The 15,800-nt window shown below is 37.3% G+C and overlaps 2 protein-coding genes across 8 annotated transcripts in view; one reads left to right on the top strand and one right to left on the bottom strand.

Annotated features, from left to right (window-relative positions):
- VASN (vasorin) overlaps positions 1 to 15,800 on the top strand; it is a 347,445-nt gene that overhangs the window by 54,652 nt on the left and 276,993 nt on the right. The window lies entirely within an intron of this gene.
- The window catches only part of CREBBP (CREB binding protein), a 98,880-nt gene that overhangs the window by 14,093 nt on the left and 68,987 nt on the right, over positions 1 to 15,800 (bottom strand). For 5 of the 7 annotated variants that reach the window (XM_069809744.1, XM_069809751.1, XM_069809745.1 and 2 more), the window contains 7 exons: positions 13,177 to 13,295; positions 12,809 to 13,048; positions 12,234 to 12,322; positions 6,668 to 6,778; positions 5,856 to 5,912; positions 4,481 to 4,558; positions 3,918 to 3,985 (listed from right to left, as the gene is read on the bottom strand). In XM_069809744.1, the coding sequence (XP_069665845.1) occupies positions 3,918 to 3,985; positions 4,481 to 4,558; positions 5,856 to 5,912; positions 6,668 to 6,778; positions 12,234 to 12,322; positions 12,809 to 13,048; positions 13,177 to 13,295 (762 nt within the window). The remainder of the gene's footprint in view (positions 1 to 3,917; positions 3,986 to 4,480; positions 4,559 to 5,855; positions 5,913 to 6,667; positions 6,779 to 12,233; positions 12,323 to 12,808; positions 13,049 to 13,176; positions 13,296 to 15,800) is intronic. The other 2 variants (XM_069809746.1, XM_069809748.1) reach the window with 1 other exon arrangement.

The raw sequence follows: 15,800 nt of genomic DNA, 5'->3' as shown, positions 1-15,800 counted from the left end.
TCCATGTTTATACCCAAGCCTTAAGTGGTCACACCCTGTCGTTGAAGCTAAAACCACTATAGTGGGAAAATTACTCAGTAAGTGAACTAACAAAGAAGGCTTTACATCGCATTTTTAAATTTGCAGGCTTATTTTATGAACACTGCAAATGTTTTCTCCTAACAAAAACACTATCTGGCTGTTTGACAGAGATTACATCACTTTATAGATCTGGCTCAATGCCACACCTTTTCAAGCAAAGCAAAGCAAATCAACAGAAATGAAAAGCCTTTTGACTTCAATGGATATTTCATTGCTTTTTCTTTTCTTTTCAAGAGAGCTTTTAGATTGAACAGTTACAGTAATCTCTGCATAAAGCTTAAATAGTTCTTGCACAGCGATAGAGGTCTTTAAAAGTTCAAGTCCACATATTGTCCGGATCCCCTCTCTCAGTCTTTACATTTACTATTAGCTTTTGTGGGGATAGCTGTTTTTGTAGTATTACAGGATGTGACGGTTTTCAAATAAATCCACCACAAATTACAGAAATTAAGATGAAGATTTTGGTTTAAATTAAGAAAACAGAAGTAGCACACTGTTTTGACTTGAAGATTTATGACTATTTCTCTTATCCTGCTGTACTTATTTTATCAACTAGTATTTCTACTTCATTTTTATGGTCAATCTGCTATCTTTTCCAAAGTGGAAAAAAGATGGTGCAATCTACAGTTGTTCGTTTTACTAAAATGCATTTAATTTTCAGCTCTCCATTGCTTTATTTTTCAGTTGTTATTTGGCTACTGATACAAGGCTGTTGGTTCTTCTTCCTGACTACTGAGCTTGCATACAGAACGCTGCAGCGAAGCATCTATGCTAAATATTATTTTAAGCTCCAATACTGGGGAAAAAAGCCACATATACTCAAAGGAAGATCTCGCTTTAAGGGACTTCTATACTTAAGATTTTATTTTACAATCAGTCTGTAGAAATTGCCAAACATGGCAATCTTGTTTTATATCTTTTAGTCTGTCCCCTTGTCCAGTGAGATTCTGTGGTTATAACTAGCACAACATGCCCAAATATCATTTACCTGGGAGCCAATAATTAAATTTAAAGGCACATTAAAGTAAAAATACACTATGCCCTTTACCAATTCCAATACACTGTCCTTTCCCAGTGTTTCCCAGCCCAATATAATATATTGGGCTTTCCAATAGAAATCCAATAGAAGGGGGTTGATTTTAAAGGAAATTTGAAGAATTTTAAAGAAAATTCACAAATACTTTCTGAAGAAAATGTTTAATTTTGTTGATTTCTCCGAAGCCAAACAGAAAAAAAAGAAATGGCTCCATTTCAGCTAATGAGTTGGTACATTTTTAGAAAGCCATTTTAGTTAACTCTACTGTCTTCTTGTGTTTTCATTTTATCATTTTTCCAGTGCTAAGCAACCAAAGGATATCTGCTTCCTTCCTTATGTTGCAATACATTAAGACTTGAAAAACAAACAAAAAAAAGACCAGATAAGAAGATGAAAGAAATAGGCAGCATTAAGATTACATGCATCATAAGGAAAGGATCTAAAAGCCGCATATTTTGATCTATTGCAATGTGCAAATTCTTTTAGAAAGCAACCGGATTTTGGTTCTTGGACACCTCTAATGTATGTACTTCCAATAAAAGCTCAGGTCTCAATGAAAACTGCAGTGCAAACTTGAAAAAAGGCATCCAAACCAGTAAAAATACAGAAGGCTTTCAGGCTGCTTGAGTACAGAAGTTTTGTTGCAGTAGCAATGGCCAGACATTTGTTACTGGATGAGTAATCAGACAGATAGGAAGAAAGTCAGACTTCTGGCTTATTGTGACTTTTTGTCAGGAAACTACTTTGGGTGATTTATTTGTCAGGATATCTTTTGTCTTTGAACATCTCTGCATCAGCTACTGGCTAAGTAATATTTGTAGATTTTCTTAGTACGAAAAATACTTCAAAAGTTAGGAATTTCACAGCATAATCCAGCTGTACACTGGTTTATAGGTTATATTTGGCATGCTATCAGTCAGCTTTATACAACTTACTTGCAATGTGGTTAAGATAAGCAATTTTACTTGATATACATAAGGAACACGAATGTTACTATAACAGCTGAGCAATAGTTTGTAGCTGAGGGATGTGCTATCTTGATTATTAGCATTGTGCCAGCATGCTTGAGAGAGCACAGAAATATTGATGGCAATTCAGTAAGTAAAGGTTTTTATGGGGAGGGAGGGGGAGAGGAAACATGTTAACATTTCAAACTTTCATTGCTCATGTTTGTTTTTAGGTCAGTAGTAAGACCAACATTTTGACAAGAGTAGGCTTTCGTTCCCTTTCTTGTGCTTCCCCTAGAGCACTACTAAAGGAAACTGATCTCAAGACCTGAGCCCACCAGTGGATTACAGCTCACAGCAGGACTCAAATCATCATGGGAAAAAAAACCCCCAAGATGGCCAAACAGCAGGGAAAGGAGAAGGAAAAGGAGATCAATGGAAAGGAAAAAGCACCATTATTTCCCTATCCAGATCCCCAAAGAACAGAATGGTTATCTTGAACCAAATGGTTGGTTACTCAGATTTTAAGCAATGTCACAGAACTGCAGACATCCAAGGAATCGCATACTTATTTAAGCTAATTTACATCAATATATGCTGTAAAGTCAGCATATAATAGAAGAGACATCTATTTTAAATGGTTATCTAAAACTACGTTTTTATTTCATCATTTTATTAATGTTCTCTTACAATCTTAATCTGTCTTTAATGAGACTAATTTTAATCTCTTTTAACAATACTATCTTGCATGTGTCAAGTTACTCTAGAGACCATTTTGATTACTGTAACCTAATATGTCTCATACAGCATTATCATCTCCAAACTATCCCCCTTCAAATCTCTTATGCAATCAACCACACGCAAAGTTATCAAGAAGTTACATTTAATGCAAAACCACTCCTTTATTAGAATTTGGAAGATTCAGGCTTGCAAAGTCACAGTATGACAAGGTAATGCCCAGAACCTCCAAGGACCAAAGAACAACAAGGGAGGAATCACGTGTACCTGCAAGTTCTAGTTGTTCAAGTGTCTGAATCACCCTCTTGGTTTCTACACTCACTTTAGTTTTCTACTTTATGCCAGTGACACTGCATTTCCAATGCTAGGCCCTACTCTTCTCCCTCCCAAACAGTTATGGGTAAAAGTTATCAAATTATGTTCCCTGATGCTAAATGCATGCAAAGAATGCCTGTGTAAGGATGACTAAGGAGACCGAGACAACTTGACCTGGCAGCTTTTGGCACTCTGTTTAGTGCACATTTCAACAAGATTATGACAATGCTTATTTCCAAGAAAATCTAGACATGTAGTACAATTGGTAACTTATTCCAGTGGACAGTTCTTATACCACAGTCCACTCTAGAAGCAAGAAAAGCTCTTCAAATACATTAGTACTTGGCACTACCAGAGTACACCTGAAATGCAGTACAACTTGTTACTACATGTTATTGGAAGGGCACAGAGGTGACAGTAATTTACTAGTTTCAACACTACACAGAAACATGTCTAAATATAGCCAGTAAAGCGCATGCAGCCTGATGGTTCTCCAGTCCTGTCCTGCCCCCCCCCCCTTTTCTTTTCTTTTTTTTTTTTTAAATCTTAGAAAAATAAGGACATAGATGCCAAATACCTCAAGCAGCATTAAGACTGACCACAAACACATAAAGAGCAGGTCTTTAAAATGTTGATTAAAATTCTGACAGCTACTAAAGCCTTGGGCTACACTACTCCCCATTTTGCAAATGTTCCTGTACTGTCTATCATGACAACAGAAAAGTCTCAATCAAAAAGCTAATAGGGGTGGCAGGGAGAAGATGAAAGTTGAAGATAAAACCCAGAAATATCAAACTCACTTTTAGCACTGAATTTGTTTTCTTTGCGTGTTCTACCAGTTTTCTTCAGACAATTATCACAGACAAACCTATTGAGAAAAAAAAAAATTGCCAAAAACTTAGCATAAACCCATTAGTGGCTAGCTTAAGCCCAATGTTTGAACCCATAAGTAAAAGTCAAAGTACAATATGTTTTTCTCTGGATTTGAACAGTTTGTATCTCTCCATTTTTGAGGGACTTAAAGCCTTTAGGAGCTGATTTAATTCTGCCAAGCAGTTACACCTGCATCTGTGTGCTGTAGTATACAAACTTACCTCCAACCAGCTTCCATTTAGTAGTTAGAAAGAAACCACAGAAACCTGCATATATGAACAAGTTGGTTTCATGCACATTTTCATCTGAATATACTGAAACGAGACCCCAAACACCAAAAAAAGTATTTTATTCTGAAAGGCTTTGTCCTTTTGTATTCAGTTCTTAAAGGGCAGGGACTGCATATTAAAAAGCAAAGGCAGAAAGTCTTAATTATATAAACTACATTGGTCTTACTGTATGAGGGGTAAAAACCTAACAAACATCTTACCCTGAAGGCCAAATAATATCATAATGTAATACACAAATCTGGTGCATCTTCCGACCACACTCTTTGCAGTCAACAAACCTGAGAAGAAAAAACAGCAGCCAGTCACTTTTGTTGTTAGGCAAGTAATTTTCCAGAATTCAGCAAGAAAGGACTTTCCAACCCTCTGCTAAGAACTGAATCAACTTCGGCAGGCCCAATTTATGTGTTAGTTTAAAAAAAATACTCATTAGAGTAGCTTCCGATATACATCTATTAATCTCACGTGCAAATAAGATAGATATATATATATATTATAAAAATTGTAAAACGTACTAGTTTAAAAATGTGAAATGAGCTTTCAAGCACAACTGTTTCCAGATCTTTTTTATCCTCTTCTAAGCAGAGTTCTGACTTTTCCCAGCTTCAACAAATTCTGCTCAACGGTACCTCTATGGATTTAATTTTCAATTGTTGCAACAACCACAAGCTGACTAAATGGTTGCTCAACTTATTGTAAATGTAAAAACTAGTAATTCGTGAATCACTGTGCCAAGAAAACATGTATTAGCTTGTCTTTGCCTGCATGGGTCTGCTGTAGGGTTTTTTTTGTTGTTGTTGTTTGGTTGTTTTTTTTTTTTTTTTCAAAATAGTACGTCAAAATTCTGTTAGAAGTTTTCCCAGTCAAGACTGCAACACTGCTTATGAAGCCAAATGCACTGAGGTGTACCTCAGAAGTCTACCGTTAAAGGTCTAGGGGAGGAGCTCTATTTAGTATTTGCAAAGATGAGAAAAGGAATCAAAATGTATTACATATCAAACTGCCAGAGAACAAAGGAGCAGTAAGATAAAGCCTTGTTTCAGTTAGTTAAGGACAGCAGGAAAAGCAGCACAGTGCTACTAAAGAAATGTTCAGCTTGGCTTTTGCTGAACTTCCCAAGGGTAATAAACCGAAGGAAGGAGGATGGCTCTTTCAAGTGGGCTAAGCACTTGGGTAAAGAGAAAAACGTGTTTTACAAGCCTAGCTAAACCGGAAGAGGAAAATGCAGAACTTCCCCACAGGTACTCAGGGCTTAATGTGAAAGGCTCTGTAGGATGGAGGGCTATTTTCAGCCAGTTGCACAGCGCCTTGGAAAATACACCTAAGGAATTACCCAAATAAACAGAACTAGAAACTGCCATCAAAACAGGCTCACATTTTCCTCTTGGATATCAACGGTAGACATCAAGTTTGCATGTTGTGCTACGAACTCTAGATAAAGATTCTGCAGCATGTTTGGGCAGAGGTGGAGATAAAAGGAAGACTTCTTTATTCACTGCCTAGTTTCTGAAGTGCTGGTTAAAAGGACAAGTGAAAGCGATAAGATTATCTCAAGAAAAACAACAGCCCGGTACTTACGGCTCTGGATCTAGTGTATCGTTTTTCTTCTTTTCAAACTGATCCTTAGAGATGGTTCTAGAGACAAAGAGTTAATATGAAAACTCAGTAGTACCTTTATATCAGAGGCTAAGACAGTATTATTGCAGCAAATGAGCAAACCTCAAGTCAGAAAAAAGCATATCAGTATTTATTTTCTATTCAGAGAAAGCAATTCAGTTTAGTTTATTTTAAGCTACAGAAAATATTTTTCCCATTTCACTTTCTGTGTAAATTAAAAGCAAAATAAGAGATGCCCAAGCATACACATAAATTTAAAATCATAAAGAACAAGGGAAGCTATCATCAGTAAAGCAACCACCTTCCAAACCAGCTTGTATTCCTCAAATCTTAGAGCATCTTATTTTCTGGTCAGGTTAAAGACAAGCCCTTGGTTTCATACGCAAAAGCTGTACTTCAAAAGGTGAGACATCAGAGTTAGCTGAAGTCTTTCATTTGAAAAGGTAATGAATTAATGACATTTATTGACACAGCTTCCACCCCCCCACCCCCCACTCCAATCACATTATCTAGTGTCTGCCACCCTCTGCACCAGTCTATGGGCAGCTCTTGACTAGCGCAACCAGACACAAGCGACCTTGCTGGCCAGGCTAATAGGCCCAACACAGTAACAACTGTTAATCATCTGTTACTGTAAAATCTCCTATTAGTAATAAAGTAGGCATTTCCCCATGAACACCACCACCGGCCACAGGGTTTTACTATCAAATCAGGACTACACATCACCCCTCCCATCTAAAAAGGCAGCATGCAGAAGAAAGGAAGCGACTTACGTTTGAGGCTGGGAAGGGTCATCACCCAGGGTGACATTCTCCCCCTGGATTTCAGTGAAACACTTCTCACAGAAGTGATACCTGTCAGCAAGAAGGCCATATTTGGGTGAACTGGTCCAGCACAACATACAGCCACCCAAGCACGGAGCCACCAACCAGAGCAGGGCAGATCACCACGACGAAAGGGGGGGCGTTGTTGGTTGATTGATGGGTCAGTGTGGACAATGAGGAGGAACAGAGGGAGGGGAGGGCAGGATTAGAGAACAGGGGAGGGAACAAACAGCACAGACGTAAGAGGTAAGACGCAAACACCAAGACAACACAGAGCAGAAAGCCAAGGCAAAGCACAGATTAGCATTCGGTCTCATTTTATACATTACTAACAAGTCGTCGGGCGTCAAATTCAGAATTTGAGGAGGATTCATGAAGTAGCTACCAAGCGCTACGTTTTGTATAGACTTCAAATTTAAGAATTTGGATTTGATTTGCATTACTTAGGAAAAAATGCTCTTTGATTCCAGGCTTGTGACTGATTGACTTTCCTTTGGGTAAAAAACCAGCCTGTTAAAAAGCTTTAAGAACACATTTATTACAGATTTAAGTAATTAGAAAACATGCTGAAAGCGTTTACTGATTGTCAGTAAAAACTCTAAAAGCAGAAACACTTGGTATTGAAAAAAATCTACAAAAATATGAAATTCAAAAGTTATTTGACTATAAGATTAAATGTGACCAATTGCTCAGCTCATATTATTTAATATAAATGAAACCAAATCCATACTCTAGACAAACATTTAACAGAAATGCAATTATGGGTCAGAGTTTCCAGCCATTTATCTATATAAGTACAATATATGTATATATGTGAACAACATTAAATATTGTACATACATACAATATATTTATCAGGTACATTAAAAATGCAGAATTAAGCTTCACAAATTGAATATGAGACTAGGTACAATTTTTGGTCACCAGACCAAGAGCCAATCCAAGTTATACTCAGCAAAACCAATACTGCAGTTTAACAAACCAAGCTGAGTAAATTGGAATACAACTCTATGAAAATACAATCTGCATTTGAAAAAAAATAAAATCAAAGTTACACAGTTTTTTTTTTTGTGGGTTTTTTTGTTTGTTTGTTTCAGATGAACTGGAACCAAAGTTGTCAGGGTCATTAAAAAAAAAAAAAAGAGGCTAAATGTTTGGAAAGGATATGAATTCACACATGAACAAAGGTAACAAAGAGAGGCCACAGCTGTAAAATGCAGGAAGGCCACAAAGGATCATCAAAATAAAGGATCAAGAGTGAGAAAGTATAAGCAGCAACGGCAGCACAGTAAAACGCAGTTTTAGTACTCAAACACTAGAACCGTACAAATGGTAAGTATAAAAGGCATCAAACGAGACTCAATGTTACAATGAACCAACAACTTAAGGGATGGAGATTAATAAATATGGCAGCTTGCCCCTTCAAACATGTACTCATACACTTAAACTACTTAATCCAGGTGACAGATCTCCAAGGCTGTGCTTTCCTGGAGACAACCAAAAACATTTATAGGCACTTATTGCAATGTATGGATCAGAATTTCCTCCTGCAACACGCACTGGCCGTCGCATCACCACTACATGTTTTCTAAATACTTGTGAAACACAGTGCAAGCAAGCAGGAGTGGGTCCTTCAACAGCGCCCGATGAATCGGGGAAAGATGTTCTGCGGAGCAATCTGCGTCCTCCCCAGGCTGGAGCCAGGTCCATGTTACCATAGCATAATTTACAAGAGCCTGAAAACTTCTGCAAAGTCTGCCAGCTGGCTCAGGCTTCAAGAGCTACTCTGCTAGCCAAGAACCACTTAAATGCAGCAGCACACTGAATACTCCCCTCTACTGTGGGATTGACACAGGAGAAAGGTGTATTTTATTCTAGCTAATATAGCCCATACTGAGATATCCACATAATCCATCTTAGCAGCAGGGCAGCTGCAACTTTGATAGCAACCATGTGAGCTAAAATGCCATGCTCTCTGCCTGGAGGGCTGCTTGCCAGCCTACCACAAGTTAAACTGCAAGTGACTTCTCTTCTCCTGGGTCAGCTCAACTAGGATTAAAGACATCACCCTCCCAAGGAAAACCAAGGCTTTTGGAGCTGATAATGTAACAGAACAAGACCAGGAGAAAAAAAAAAAGTATTCCATTAATTTGTAATCATTGGGAGTGAGAAATATATCATGGTTATTACAGAGCAGTATTACAAGAGAATTTCAGGAGCAGATACTGACACTGCACATCTCATTTACACTGACTTAACTTGCCCCTCACCCCGTACCCCTAAATTGATACAGCATCATCTAATAATTAAAAAAAACCCCACCAAACATAACATGTTCAGAATTTTATATCCTTTTACACCTCGTCCATGTCCTTTTTTTCTATAATGTGCTTCTTTAAGTTTTTCTTCAATTAACAAAACCTGCTAAGTATTTTCCTTACTAACAAGGATGCTCATTTTAAGAGTCAGATTGGGAAGGACTGAAACACAGGAGTGTGTAGCCAGAAAAATCCATGGTCAAGGCTCCTATTAATACTTTGCTACATTTAAACAATCCAAGAAAAGGTTAATTCTGATCCATTTTTAGAATAATTTATGGGCTCTCAAAGCACTCGTGAAACTGAGCAATGAGGTTGCCTTTCATACTGGATTTAAGTTACACTGCAGAAATCTAACTAGCTCCACCAGCACAGATATTTCACCCTCTGCTCATGCTGTGGCTGCAGGAAGCTCAGTCTCACAGCGATGAGTGCTTTGGTTCAGCAGTGTGTTAAGCACGTGCTCCAGTGATCCACAGATCCAAAGGGGAGCACAGGATTTTACATGCTGCAGAACTGAAGCCTAACACTAGCAAGAGTCAAGCCTTGATTCATGATATTAAAATGAGGAAATAAAAATTGAAATACAGTGAAAATGAATCACCTAAAGATCATGAATATTTGTCCATAAAATAACAAAGGTGAAATAATAGCTATAACTTATTATGAATATGGACCCTCAGAAACAGAGATTTGCTTGTAATTCACTGATTTTTGCATGTCACTACAAATATTCAACAAAACCCATAGAAAGCATACAATATTCTAGTTATAAAAGTCATAGAAAATCCAAAGAATGTACTTATCGCAACACATCAAAAACGAAAAGCTTTTCAAATGCAGACTGTTCAGGTGACTGATTCCTGTTTATCAAAGAGTAAAACTATGGTTTGATACCAAAGTCCAGAAAATGCTCAATCTCTGCATTAACGGGTAAATTTCCAACTGTAATTAAGTGCATTCAAAGGAAATTCTAAATTAGTAATTGGATGCTAGTACTGATATGAAATACCAATCAGTTTTCTCAACTGGATATTCACACATGAAGTATATTTTCTGAACACTTACTTTAACCTAAACTTCTGCCTTATTATGGAAGCCAACAGCTCTATACCAAATAATTAATTTTTAATCATTGAACTGTAGTGCCAGAGTTCATTTATTCAACGGTGCCTAAATATTCTTAGTTGTAATTTAGTTATGCAATACACTGGACTTTAAGTACATCCAATTTTGTCTGTTCCATAAATGGACAAAATAAAAAACGTCTGACCAATTAAGGATCTGCTGGAACCACAGAATTTGTTTTTCACTTATTTGCTACTCAGTTAAGAAAAAATCTGAGATTTGAGGATCACTGTTACAGGAAACAGTTAATTTGACTGTTTTAGAGCAATACAGCTGATGAATAAGGGCTTTCTATGATCTGATAGTCCAAATGCACACTTAAAAATACAGTGATTGATCTTTAGAAATATTTTGTTAAAAAACCCAACCCAAAAAAGCCCCATTCATCACTCAATTTACTTGGCCTGAAATAGAAAACCTGAAAGCCCCCCCCGCCCCTCCCTAACCACCCCAAATTCCAAAACCCTAACCCTTTCTCAGGACATCTGGATGAACAGAAATCTATACCTACTTCTGTTCTATTCCTGGCCTACTGACACTTAGACAAATCACCTCCCTTTTATTACTACCCTTTTAGACTAAACTCAGTGTAAATGGGTTATCACATGTATAACAGGTAGGAAACTAAAATATTGCATCACCGAGTCCAGGAGTCCAGAGGAACCCACTGCCCCATCAACCCTGGACTTCTTGCTAGCAACTAACATTGCCTTCCACTGAGTAATCCAAATAATGTAATACTAACTTAAACAGGAAAGGTATAACTGAAAGAAAACGACCTCGTCTTCAATTATTTTTGAAGTTGCCATTCTTTTAAAATACAGTACTACCTGGATGCATAATATGAAAAGTATTTGAAATTCTACCACACAGAGTTGGTATTTAAGGGTTATTTTTTCCCCCACTTCTACTACTGAAGTACTATCCCTTTAAACATATTTTAATTGCTTTATTTCTCTTCCGACTGACTTTTTTCGGAGTTCACCGTGGCTGTATAAAACCTTTTATGAGAGCTCATGAATTTACATTCCTCTGTATCAATACTATCTGCCTCACAAAGGTCACCTAAGACCCAATATATAATGTAAGACAACCCATTTTTACCTCCCACACTGTGCTGCTTCAGCTTGGTGGTACACAACAATCTTGCAGCATCATACAGCATGTTTGGCGATGTAGGGATCGCCCTAAGAGAGACTAAAGGCTAGCACTGACTGTCTGAATTAGTTCTCTAACTTCAGTTAGACAACAGCCCGCTGTGCACTTCAAAGTTGGCAAGACTTACAGACTGCCAAGGAATTCGTAACTTTGTTTTAAACAGGGAAAAGGAAGTTTGTGTCTTAGCCCACGTATGTTTTGCATTTTTTTTGTTGGTGGGGGGAACATCTAAGAAACCAAAGCCAAGTTCTAAGTTTGCTTTGTTATTATAGCACTGTTGATTTAAGCATTAAATGGAAAATTAATATTATAACAATTGTTTAATAATCATACAAACACCAAATCCTAATAGTAATTAAAAAATAATAAAAACTAGTGTTTTCATAGCTTCTCATGGAATCTCTGGGTAGTTTTCAATGCTAATTCAAAACTAATTTAAATAGAAGTAAGTACTAACTAGGAAGAGAGAATGTAAAGTCTTGCAATGAATCACTGTACCCTTTACTTTGCAAATTCTGACACTAATTTGAAAACAAACCTGTGTATTTTTACAATTCTCCCAGAACAAGGTAACATGATTTCTCAGTGCCTTTTTGCAGTTCCCCCCTTCTCCCTCCAGCAAGCCCTGCTACTCTTTTTGTGGAAAATGTGGACAACGTCAATTCCACTTAACTGATGCATGGTGCAGCCTAGCTAATAGCAAGCACTTAAGTACAGTGTGTATTAAGCTGCAGTACAGGAAACTACAGGGTCACCTGCAAAAGGACAGCATGCAAAGATATAAAAATAATTTTTTCCTGACTTGCTGACAAAGGAAAGAAAAAGTTAATAATCATCCTCCTCCGTATGTGCAGAGAACTCAAAGGATCTCACTTCCTGAATACGGAAAAAAGCCAAAGTCAAGGACTTACCTATTCTGGTAACTGTAGTAGGCAGCATCACGAGGAATAGTACACAACTGCTTGCCGTAGCAGCACAAGGTCTGTGGAGAAAACTCATACTGCAAAACAATGGTGAAAAAAGAAGCTTTAAAATGTAATCTCATGTTAATCAAGTATCTATTAGGCAAACCTGATGCTTACAGATATCATAATACATTGTTATGTTTATCACACTCTTCCAAGCTATTGTAAATATATTAGCACAGCTCTCAATTTAATTATAATTATTAACTATATATGCTAAATAGCTGACCTTCTAACCACCTACAACGTACATGGGAAACAAGCAAAGCATTTTAGTATTGCTTATGACCAAAAGAGGTGTTCTCCAAGGGATGAAAATGCAACAATAATAACAGAATAGCAGCAAGAAGGATGCTATCTACCCTTTTTAGCTCTTAGCATGCTTATAATAAAGCCAAACTTTTAACAAACCTTTCATTCAGTATTTCAGTTTTTAAAAAACGATTACAAAGCACATGTTTTATCTGATTAATCTAGCTAGGCTCTTTGGAAGAATACAACTCCATCCCTGGAATACATACCTTGCGCCCACAACAGTATCCAAGTGATTGCATAACAGGATCGATTTCTTGTTCAAACACCTCCGCAAGTTTAGTGCAAAACTTATAGACCCTGGAAGTCTTGCGATTGTAAAGCCAGGCATTGTTAAACATTAGCCAAACATCATCCACATATTGCCAGGGTTCTTGGTACTGGCCAGTATCCAATTTACGTTTAATGGTTGAAAGATCCATAGGATTCTTCACAATGTCAAAGTAGTCCTTTAAACACACACACAAAAACCTTTATTTTTAAGATGTCAACTGTTTACAGTATGTTGAACAGAAAAGACAAAATCTTTATATGAGCCAAGACAAAAGATAAAAACATTTTTTTAATGCTAACTCACCGGAATCCCTAAAAGCTGGGGATCCACAGGCTGTCTAAAAGGTAGAGACTCTGGGTCCTGCCGGTACAAAGCTTCAAGGGTAGGCATGAGAGCCTGCCGCAGCTCCTCAGGTTTGAAAACTGTTAATGAAAGTCAGAAAGGTTAGACAATTTCCTTCCCACATTTCCTGACCTTGACTCCCCTTAAAAAAAAATAAAGAACGATGTTAACATCAAAGTCTTAAGAGGGATTTCCTGATCTGCACAGCTGATTAGAGGCAAACCTTACCATCAAGAGGCTACCATGCAATTTTTATGTCTACCTAAATCACAGTAGGTGATACTCCCAGAATAAGGAGATAGGAACAACTGTAGCCCGTGACGATACATATCCTAGAGCATTAAAAAACAAACAAAAAAACCCCCACACAACTTATCCAGAACCAAATTAATTCAATTGCTTCAACATGGATGAACATTAGCTCTTCAGAGAAAAGACTAAGTGGATTCTCCTCTCCCTCCCTTCTAACCTTGTTTGCTATTTCCAAGCCAACGTTCTCCAGCAAAAAACACCATAGTGGACAGGGCCGAAGAGCCAGCTCCACAGAGAGTAACCAGATGTCTTGATAGCTGGCACAGGAGTTTTCTGGCCACAGTATACAAACAGTCCTGGTCTGATGGACTGTTAATTGATTTTGAAAGTGTTAATACTTCTAGATTTATATGCATCATTACAACCACTTGGCAACAGTGGCATGGCAACAGCCATGTTTCTTACAGTAGTGGATGACAAGGACAAGAAAGGCAATGCATTTTCTGAAAAATAATGATAACTTGGAGAGCTCTTTGAACATCTCAGCAGTGTAATTACATTTATTTCCTTAGGAACAGAGTCTTTAAATAGGGAAGAATGCCTATTACTGAGAAAAAAAGACAACTAAGGAAAGCAAGATGGCATCTAATTCATCTACCTGGCTGAAATGAGAACGATACCAATAAAAGGGAGCGATTAGAAGTTCTGTTGGAAGCACTTAAATCAACAGGGCTACAGTAACCCCTTCCTTCGAGGCTGATCATTGCTTTTGTCACTCAAATGGTATTTTGGTAAAGATATAAATTGCTTTTTGGGACTTCTAGTTAAAAATCTATAATTTTTAAAAAGTTCTTTTTTCCCCCTTTTTTAATTTGGGCGATATTTCTGAGAGGAAGTCTTTTTGTCTCAACTACACTCACTGAAATTACACACAAAATAAAGCAAGACAAGAAATTAAGTTCACCCTACTCAAAAAATTTCTAAAGCATTAAGTTCTCAATTTTTTTAACCATTTGTAGATGCTGCAGCTCCTGGAAATTGTTAGTCAGGATGAAATTTTTAAGACCAATTGAGTGCACTGCCTCTAACTGAAGAGAGGATTGCTGCTCATGTACACAACAGGCATGATACCACCCAAGTCACCTAAATCATGGTAAAGGACTAAGCAAGTTGCCAGAAGGGCTTTTGCAAGGGCTTGCCTTACAGATACATCAAGATCTCACGCTGCTACTACTGAACTCAGTCTCGCCAGATTAAAAACGAGATGAGCCAAGGAGGCCTACATTTGGTGTTACAACAACAAATGCATCTTGACGATAATTTCAGCTGTTGCTACAGCTGAACTACACTGACAACATCCCAATAAAATGGCAATTGTCTTCCATATTTATTGATATCATATATGCAGGCACCTTCCTGTGAAAGAAACCTTACTATATACTCTCGAAGTTTTATAAACAACTACTAAATTATATTATGGAATTCTCAAGAACAGAACGAAATAATAAATTCTGTTCATGAGAAAAAGTATTCTCTATTGCTTCTGGAACCATCTTGCTCTGGCTCAGGTAGTTCATAACCTGATAATCTGAATTATTTCATGTAATGAAATTTAAAGGTCAAAAAGCACCTTTTAATAATCTATTTTGGCCACCTGCTTGACACTGCTTTTAGAATTTTCCCCTGTGCTGGCCCCTATAACAACATACCACTAAGCTACAGTATCTTTCAAAATAAATCCAATCTTTATTTAAAACCAAACTACAGAGATTCAGCACACTTTTGCCAAGTTCCTTAAAGCCTAATTATCTTTGCTGATAAAGTTTACAACCTACTTTCATTTTGAAGTTTGAAAAAATAAAAATCAAAATCCAGTTATTTCGATTTATGACTTCACCTAAAAACACAAAGAAAAGTTGCCTTCATCTTTAGCAGTAAAAACCTGTTCTGCCTCTAAGGAATATGACTAATAACAGAACATTTGATCATAGGATCTCCCTATACACAGATTTTACAAGAAAGTTTCTGTTCTCCCCTCTCCCCCTTTTCCAAAATGAAATGCTCTTGGTTCTCCTCCGGTAGCTAGATGATCTTTATAAGGAGCTGGCATCCAGTTATCACATTTTGTCTTGCATGCGTGGGTGGTAAAAAGAAAATGGGATCTTTGCCTGAATCATGATGACGTATTATCTGCCAGAGAAAAGTATAATGCTACCTTTTAAAAATTTTACTTCTTTCAAACTGAGGAAATCCTGTGTATGATTACTAAGGAGAAAATTCGTAAATGAAGATGAAGACATCTTTGAAACAATAAGGACAATACCAAAACCAAG

Source organism: Haliaeetus albicilla, chromosome 22 (genome assembly GCF_947461875.1).
Source record: "Haliaeetus albicilla chromosome 22, bHalAlb1.1, whole genome shotgun sequence".
Classification (NCBI taxonomy): domain Eukaryota; kingdom Metazoa; phylum Chordata; class Aves; order Accipitriformes; family Accipitridae; genus Haliaeetus; species Haliaeetus albicilla.
This window is presented reverse-complemented; position numbering and strand designations above follow the sequence as displayed.